General features: G+C 39.7%; 1 protein-coding gene across 5 annotated transcripts in view; it reads left to right on the top strand.

The window, feature by feature from the left end:
- The window catches only part of BDNF (brain derived neurotrophic factor), a 62,015-nt gene extending 55,486 nt beyond the window's left edge, over window positions 1–6,529 (top strand). For all 5 annotated transcript variants that reach the window (XM_004369733.1, XM_004369735.2, XM_004369736.1 and 2 more), the window contains exon 2: window positions 2,820–6,529. In XM_004369733.1, the coding sequence (XP_004369790.1) occupies window positions 2,820–3,584 (765 nt within the window). In that variant the 3' untranslated portion in view covers window positions 3,585–6,529. The remainder of the gene's footprint in view (window positions 1–2,819) is intronic.
- Window positions 6,530–9,704: the final 3,175 nt, after the last annotated feature.

Below are 9,704 nucleotides of genomic sequence, written 5' to 3'. Positions count from 1 at the left end.
ATTGTTTGATTTCTTGACTGCTGCTTGCATGGGTGTTGATTGTGGATCCAAGTAAAATGAAATCCTTGACAACTTCAATATTTTCTCCATTTATCATGATGTTGCTTATTAGTCCAGTTCCGAGGAGTTTCGTTTTCTTTATGTTGAGGTATAATCCATAATGAAGGCTGTGGATCTTCATCAGTAATTGCTTCAAGTCCTCTTTGCTTTCAGCAAGCAAGGTTGTGTCATCTGTATATTGCAGGTTGTTAGTAAGTCTTCCTCCAATCCTGATGCCACGTTGTTCTTCATATAGTCCAGCTTCTAGGACTATTTGCTCAACATACAGGTTGAATAAGTATGGTGAAAGGGTACAACCCTGACACACACTTTTCCTGACTTTAAACCATGCAGTATCTCCTTGTTCTGTTTGAATGACTGCCTCTTGATCTATGTACAGGTTCTTCATGAACACAAGTGTTCTGGAAATTCATTCTTCACGATGTTACCTATGATTTGTTATGATCCACACAGTCAAATGCCTTTGCATGGTCAATAAAACACAGGTAAACACCTTCCTGGTATTCTTTGTTTTCAGCCAGGATCCATCTCACATCAGCAGTGATATCCCTTGTTCCATGTCCTCTTCTGAATCTGGCTTGAATTTCTGGCAGTTCCCTTAGTGGCACATAAAATGGTGTGTTTTATAATGATGATATTTTAGATTTGATGAAATATAGTATTAAAAGATAGCATTTCACAGCCAATCTGTACCAGTTGTGATATAGATGGCTAGAATAAAGTATTCTGAATTTACATTCTTTCATCTAAAGTTGACCTAAATTCAAGGGGCCCCTTGGGTTGTTTTAATTTGGACTGGGAACATTAGGAGAAAGAGTTTTCATTCAATGGTGTACTGCCTGCCAGGAATAGAAACCTCCACGGAGGCTCCATTTCCTTGATGGTGCAGAATCCATAACGTTCACAGAGGTCTAGGTATTAGCAGAACAGATACCCGTGTTTTATACAAACCAGTTTGCGCTTCCTCATCTCAGACTATTGTGCAATCCAAGCAGTTCTGATCATGCTTGTGCTATTTGTGCAAAGTGAGAGTGAATCTGTAAGGAACTTTGCTTGTGCTTAGGGATAGTAATAGTGTCTAGCAGCAGAATATGTGATCCCATACAAAAGTGAAGAACGAAAAACATTCAGTTCCCAATAGCAAAGTTTTTACCCATTTCTGCAGTATGACCCGTTGACTGGAGGTAGGTTGCCTTTTCATTTACTGACACTTCATGGATGGAATCACAGTCCCTTTTCCTACTGATTTGCACACGATGACAACCAGGGCTCACGTATGTCTTCTTGTAAGTCTATGCTCCATAACCGAGAAGTAGGAACAAGGTTAGAGTGTCAGGGCTGGGGAATGATTCTCTTTACTACTAAGGGGTACGATGCTTCAGGTAAGTGATTCTGAAGTCCTTCACCACCTGACGGTAACCTTGGGTTGGTCTATAGGTATGTTTTCATTCTGCTTGTTCATCTATTCTAACTGGCTTCCCAGAGCATGCTTATAGATATAGAGCCAAATTCAGAGTAGAGCAACCCTCTGGTAAAAAGAAAAAGATTAGTTTTGTGGTATGCTCTTAAGGGACTTCCCAGGAAACTTCAAAAGCACGGAAAGAAGCACTCACTCCCTATTCCAAATGTGCACAATGTCACTCTGCTTTTAAAAGGTATGAAGAACCCAAAGCTCTCTCTCTCACACACACAGACATACACACGTGGGAAGACAGACGCACACACATGGCCTTCCAGTAAGAAAAGAAGTTGAGCTTGCTTAGATGGATCTGTATATTAGCCAGAAAAGCCAAGGGGCGAGGGGCCTCAGAGAATTGATGGAGATAAGTGGGGAGTCCGCATATGGGAGGCATTTGAGATTGACTTCAATCCTTTTTTAATGCTGACTTTTCCAGTTTCTTAAGCAGACACATTGTTTTCATGATATCAGCCCCAGGCATAGGCACATCATTAAAATCAATGTGTAGCGAATTATTTCTGTTTGGAAATAAGCAAAACGTTTTCAGTTATGACCACCCAGGTGTTGTAGCAAGAACATTGGACCCAGAGTGGGGAGACCTGAGTTCCAATATAAACTTTCTTCATGACACAAGGCAAGTTCTTTATAGCCTTTTGTTTCCTTATCTGTAAAATAGAATGTCTTAAGGAAATTATCAATCTTCTTCGCTCAATGGGAGAAAAAAAAAACCCCATCAATCTAAAGGCTCTTTATAGTTCCCTGGCATCTATTTTATCATGCTGTTCACACCCAGACATCACATAGCTGGAAAGACCCCGTCAGACCCCTCGGGCCACTACTGTTCCTGTCGCAACGTTCTGCAATAGGACCATGTTGCTAACTTGAAAAAAAAAATTACTATTACACTTGCAGTTGTTGCTTGGTAACATTTCTGATTTTGTGTTTCCAGTGACAGCATGAGCAGAGATCACTAAAAATTAAACTTACAAAGCTGCTAAAGTGGGAGGAAGGAGGAGAACTTGAAGCCACATTTTTTTTCACTTGCTCAGCAGCCGTCTAATCTTGGGTTTATATGCTAAATCTCAGGGAAAACATTGCACGTCTCTGGTTTATATTAAACCACATAAAACACACTACTGACATTAAGTTGTGTCTGGTGCAGCTGGAGTTTATCACCAATACATAAAAAACCTTGACCCTGCAGGATGGCCTGGAATTACAGTCAGATGGGCCACATCGTATCCCTGTAAAAGGAAGCTCTAACCAGTTTTGTGTCCCTGTTTCTGCTTTCTCCCCACAGTTCCACCAGGTGAGAAGAGTGATGACCATCCTTTTCCTTACTATGGTTATTTCATACTTCGGTTGCATGAAGGCTGCCCCCATGAAAGAAGCAAACGTCCGAGGACAAGGCAGCTTGGCCTACCCAGGTGTGCGAACCCATGGGACTCTGGAGAGCGTGAATGGGCCCAAGGCAGGTTCAAGAGGCCTGACATCATTGGCTGACACTTTCGAACACGTGATAGAAGAGCTCTTGGATGAGGACCAGAAAGTTCGGCCCAATGAAGAGAACAATAAGAACGCGGACTTGTACACTTCCAGGGTGATGCTCAGTAGTCAAGTGCCTTTGGAGCCTCCTCTTCTCTTTCTGCTTGAGGAATACAAAAATTACCTGGATGCTGCAAACATGTCTATGAGGGTCCGGCGCCACTCTGACCCTGCCCGCCGGGGGGAGCTGAGTGTGTGTGACAGTATTAGCGAGTGGGTAACAGCAGCAGATAAAAAGACTGCAGTGGACATGTCGGGCGGGACAGTCACAGTCCTTGAAAAAGTCCCTGTATCGAAAGGCCAACTGAAGCAATACTTCTACGAGACCAAGTGCAATCCCATGGGTTACACAAAAGAGGGCTGCAGGGGCATAGACAAAAGGCATTGGAACTCCCAGTGCCGAACTACCCAGTCGTACGTGCGGGCCCTTACCATGGATAGCAAAAAGAGAATTGGCTGGCGATTCATAAGGATAGACACTTCCTGTGTATGTACATTGACCATTAAAAGGGGAAGATAGTGGATTTATGTTGTATAGATTATATTGAGACAAAATTTATCTATTTGTATATATACATAACAGGGTAAATTATTCAGTTAAGAAAAAATAATTTTATGAACTGCATGTATAAATGAAGTTTATACAGTACAGTGGTTCTACAATCTATTTATTGGACATATCCATGACCAGAAGGAAAACAGTCATTTGCGCACAACTTTAAAAGTCTGCATTACATTCCTCGATAATGTTGTGGTTTGTTGCCGTTGCCAAGAATTGAAAACATAAAAAGTTTAAAAATAATAATAATAAATTGCATGCTGCTTTAATTGTGAATTGATAATAAACTGTCCTCTTTCAGAAAACAGACAAAAAAACAAAAAACAAAAATTTGAACCAAAACATTCCGTTTACATTTTAGACAGTAAGTATCTTCGTTCTTGTTAGTACTCTATCTGTTTTACTGCTTTTAACTTCTGATAGCGTTGGAATTAAAACAATGTCAAGGTGCTGTTGTCATCGCTTTACTGGATTAGGGGATGGGGGATGGGAGGGGTATATTTTTGTTTGTTTTGTGTTTTTTTGTTTGTTTTGTTTTTTAGTTTCCACAGGGAGGTAGGGATGGGGAAAGAATTCATTCAATATTTGTCCTGGTTGATTAAAGATTCACTTGTACATTGTAAAGATGTTTGCAATATCAATCAGATGACTGAAAAGTGAATAAAAATTAAGGCACCTGAACGAAATACTCACACTCCACTTCCCATGATGCACCTCCCAGGCTCCGCTCACCCTTTGGGCATTTGTCAGGGGAAGCTGCTTTTGTTGGAAAGACCTACATTTGCTTAGAGCACATTCTTTCCCTCCCCCCGCCCCTTTGGTCCTCTCTTTATTTTATTATTTCAAGGAAAATAAATCAGTTGTGCGCTTTGAAATATTTTACTACTGCCCTGAACAACTGAACAAATTTTGTCACATCATAGCACGTAGATATAAGCATGGTGAACAGTGATTTTTTTTTAGAAGCGATAAAGAAAAACAAAAAATAACCCCAAAGTATAGTTTTTTTGTTTGTTTGTTTTTATGAGGGGGTAAACATTTGGGTTAATCATGGTAAGGCTTAAAAATATGATAAGGCTTCAACGTGTCTTGCAGCAAAAGGTGGAGTTCTGTACGGACCCAGAAATACCTAGATCGAAGCAGGAATCCACGTTGCCAGTGAAATGACACGGAACAGTGATATGGAGGCTATGTGGAGCTGACATATCATTTCCCCGCGGCGCAGGATGAATTTCTGAGTGGCCATCTTGAGGTCTAGGTCAGGGTAGGGAATGGTACTTGAGACATTCCAAAGGGGAGGCCTCTGAAGGACTCTCAGAGGTGGCTCTGGAATGACATGTGTCGAGTTGCTTGGACCTCATGCTTTAAGTGCCTACATTATCTAACTGTGCTTGAGAGGTTCTCAAAGGAGGACTGTGTTAAAACAGACTTACACCCTCCAGTAATTAGTTTATTTTGGATAAAGCTGGATATGCCTAGGGCAGGTTAGGAGCCAAATGTGACATTACAATCATCAGATTGATGCATTGAGATAGAACACTACATGAACACTCAAACTGCTTATGAAATTAGACTTGAGGAAACCAGGGTTTTATATTTTCAGAACTTTTGTCAAGGAGGAAGGGGATGGGTAAAAACCCCCAAAACTCAGGCTAAGTGACCAAGGCTATCACCAATAGAAAATCTTATTCAGAAGTACTTTGAAAAGGTGTCTGGGTGTCCAGAACACCAAGGTTTGAAGGTGCCTTGCTCGATGGATGGAAGAGGCCAGAGCAGAGCTGACAAAGTTTTGTTCCCCAGTGAAGGCCACAGCAACCTGCTGCCTACCCTCTCTGTTCATGGAGAGGTCCCCTGCCTCACCTCTGCCATCTTGGCCTAGGAGAAGTCAAGTTGGGAGTCTGAAAGAGAGTCTCAGTGATCCTGGGAAAAATGGACCTCAATGAAAATGAGTGCTAAGCCCATTCACCATTGTCCAAACCTGAAAAGGTTAGTGGCCAGACGTGGGCCAGTGTCACGAGAAGAAGAAAATCCTAAACTAATTGCTGTGTCTTAGGAGGGTGAGGGATAAACAAAAGTGGATGACCACCATAACCCAGGGAATGAAGCTGCCATCAGCAAGTCATTTCTATTTGTTCAGTTTTTCATTTAGAACCAGCCTATCTTTTACAGTATCATCTCAGTACCTGTCGTTTAAAAGAAGGAAGCAAATGATGTTCAAGACTATACAGTATAGGTTTGTTTTGTGCCGTTTGAAAATATTATCTTTGTAATTATTTTTAACATGTAATGAATGCTTGGAATATCTGCTGTATGCTAACTTTTTGCAGTTTCCTTTTGAGGGACAAAATCTTACCAAAAAAAAAGTCCCCATCAATTCTCAAAGTATTAACAAGGGCCAGATCTGTTAAGTGGTTAGATAGGAGACATTCAGCAATTGTGTGGTCAGTGGCACATTGACCCAATAAAATATATCACAGTCACATGCTTGGTGGTTTATGTTGACCTAAGATTTATTTTGTTGAAATTTCCCTCTGTTGCTGTTCGTTTCTGTTTTGTTTTGTTTTTTAAAGTCTTGCTGTGGTCTCTTTGTGGCAGAAGTGTTTCATGCATGGCAGCAGGCCTGTTGCTTTTTTATGGTGATTCCCATTGAAAATGTAAGTAAATGTCTGTGGCCTTGTTCTCTCTATGGTAAAGATATTATTCACCATGTAAAACAAACAAAATATTTATTGTATTTTAGTATATTTATATAATTATGTTATTGAAAGAAATTGGCATTAAAACTTAACCGCATCAGAAGCCTATTGTAAATACAAGTTCTATTTAAGTGTACTAATTAACATATAATATATGTTTTAAATATAGAATTTTTAATGTTTTTAAATATATTTTCAACATACATAAAATCTGGGGATTCTGGGTTTTTTTCTCTTCACTGTAAAACAAACATGAAAACGAGTTTTACTATAAATACGTGTGTTCCTTGCTTTAAGACCAACCTGGCTAGTTTTTGCAACTAAACAGCCCTCCAAAGAGGATGCTTGTTTCAAAGCATAGGAAGGCCAATCCTGCAGTCTGTGAGCTTCCAAGAAGCTTCAGGATTGAGCCTGTCTTCCACAGTGGAAGACGGGAGTGTTATTTTCCAGGACACTTGAAAGTTTTCCCCTTTGAAGTGATATATTTTCATCAAATACCAACCCATGTATCCTAGCAACATCAGGGATCTGTGAATCAGGGCTGGCTGGCTCTCTTTGATTATAAAATAACAGTTAAAAATCAAAGTAGGTTTACTTAGGGATAATGAGAATAAATTGGCCCAAATTTAGAGAGTCAGTGACTGAAGGAAATATAGAAATTCAATATTCAGAGGCAGGTCATGTACCCTCAGTTTGGAAATGGTGCCATTTGCATTATGTATTTGTATCCATTGCACTGATTTCATTTTTACACATGGAGCATGCAGATTTTATATCATAGTATCCACAATCTAACAGATTGCTAGGATTTCTAAAAAGATTTGCCTCTGTGATGGCTGCCAAGCCGCTGGGTAATTTAGAGTGTTTAAAGTTATCACTAAATCTTAGGGAAATAAATGGAAGGATTTTAAATTGGAGAAAGGGCCATTAAGGAAAAAAAGCATCTGTTCCTACTCTCCAGACTCCCCGTTTGAACACTGACAACCCATCCCAGAACGTGGTGAACTATATCTGTGCAATGTATCATTTCTATTTCAAGCATACACACATGGTTTCCTCTTGTATTGTCTTATAAATAAGGATCAAGAAAGTCATAACAAACATTGACTTGTGTTGTGTGTATGGAAGAACAGATCGAATGAGATGAATTACTCGATTCTATGGATTTACAAAGTAAGAGAAGCCGTTGCCTGCCAGTCATCACATGAGCCCAGCCGTGGAATGAGAACTTTGGTAAACTTCAGGCTTAACCAATTTCATACTCGAGGAAGATTAAAATATTGTTTAAAGGGTAGAGTAAAAAGAAGTGGGAATTAAATGTGACATCCAAACTCCTTGAAGTTAAAGGAGTTTGTTAAACCTGACTGAAAGTTTTCAGCAGAGAAACAGACAAACCAAAAAAAAAAAAAAAAAGGGAGACATCTACTAAATTAACCAACTTGGCCTTAATGGAAGTATCCAATTTGTATTTTATTCATTGAGTAAGCAGTTAAACTTGCTTAATCATTATGATGGCTGGAAACAACACAGAACATTGCTTTGATCTCTTGTTTTTCAGCATAAGCCCGTGTGGTCATTAGCTGTCTCCAAAGTTCTTTTTATTAGCTGTACTAGTCCAATGAATGATATCACAGTTCTGAGTGAGAATCTGAAGTAAATCTTCAAATGGATCAGTGTTGAATTTTTGCTCATTCATTTAAGTGGTTACTACCCTTTGCCGTGGAGTCAATTCTGACTCATTGTGACTCTATAGGACAGAGTAGAACTGCCTGATAGAGTTTCCAAGGAGCGGCTGGTGGATTCAACTACCAACCTTTTGGTTAGCAGTCTGAGCTCTTAACCACTGCGCCACCAAATGCTTGCACCAAAAGGTTTCAAGTTGTCAGGCTTTGCCTCAGTTCAGTCGGCAGTGTTAGGACTCAGCCCAAGGTAAAACATCCATGTCTTCACCATGTTCTAACAACAGCAAACCTGCTGTATGGGTCAGTTACAGTGGAAGTGGCTGCTTATTTTCGTAACCTATTGTTAAGGAAAGAAAGTTAAACTTGGGAGAAGAAACAATATGTGTACATAAATTAGGTAGATAAAGTAGGTAAGCCTGCAAAGAGCCATCCATGGATCTGATCCAACCTCAAAGTGTTGACAAACAAAAGCAGTGTTTGATGGAACCTGGGCCATTCTTTTAGCTGTGGTTTGTTATAATCGTTTTTAAGATTGGTTGGTTGGTTGATTTTTTTTTTTTGGTTGTGGGGGGAGTGGGAATATGACTTATTGGTCACATTGAGCTAATTGGTGGTTGGTTCTTCGAACTCCCCTAAGAGCCAAACTCAGTGACTAGAGTGGGTGCAGCCACACCAAACCAGTCAGCATTTATGTACATTCCAGCTAATAAATGCCCCGGTTCCCCTCTGCCCCCAGTCTTTAGAATATCTCACCTATTCCCTCAATTCTAGCCACTAGTTTAGTTCTTTGTAGAAAGAAATTGGCCACCTCCTTGCTTTTTGATATATGATTAGATGCAGTCAATTGCCTGAAGAATGTGTATAAATATTAATATAAAAATATAGTAATCTCACACATTCTATTCCTTATTAAGAAGAAAAGCCATTTAGGTGGCACTCTCTGTAGGATTTCCATAGGCCTTTACCTCAACTTAAGTATTTGCTAGGCACAAAACACCAGATCAGAGCCCCCAGCCTGGCATTGTTTCTACGTGCTTGTTACCTATGTGCTTGTTAATAATGCCAGTAGCATGGAATCGTAAAAGTTGCTCTTCCGATTAAGTAAATCTCACCCACACGCGCACAAATATACAAAACAATTGGGACCTTTGTATTCAGTACATATTTAAGTGGGAGCTGCTAATTTTTTATATCTGGCAAAACAAAAGTATCTTTCCTTTGGAAAAAATGAGCCTTCTATTTTGAAAAACTCCACACAAAACACTACAGTTAATGACAAGAAGTCTTAAGCCTGTAAAAGACCAAAAGGCATTGATCAAAATACTGAGCTTGAAGTGTGTGTTCTACGTTTAGAAAAAACATAAGGATGCTTCTTCAGCCCTGCTCTTTGGTACTGTATCCTGTTTCAAATGGTTCCTTAGAAAGCAGGAGCTGGTCTGTGTAGAATGGCTGAACCCAGGGGAAATATTTTTGTGCAGTTTAAGTGCTCACATTTTGGGGGAAAAATATCCATTGCAAGTATTGCAGTACAGATTCAAATTTATTTAGTCAAGCTACATCCTCCATTGAGTCCCAACATTTAAAAAAATAATTTCTAAACTGAGATTTGGAGCATGTCAGGAAAAAAAAAGAAAAAGAACCAACTCTGAACTGCAGACACCTATTCCAAAAGATCCTAAGCAATGTTTACTTGGATATAGTAC

The sequence above is a fragment of the Trichechus manatus genome, unplaced genomic scaffold (assembly GCF_000243295.1).
Source record: "Trichechus manatus latirostris isolate Lorelei unplaced genomic scaffold, TriManLat1.0 scaffold00006, whole genome shotgun sequence".
Taxonomy (NCBI): domain Eukaryota; kingdom Metazoa; phylum Chordata; class Mammalia; order Sirenia; family Trichechidae; genus Trichechus; species Trichechus manatus.
Note: the sequence above shows the minus strand (reverse complement) of the source record. Positions and strands in the feature narration are given on the sequence as shown.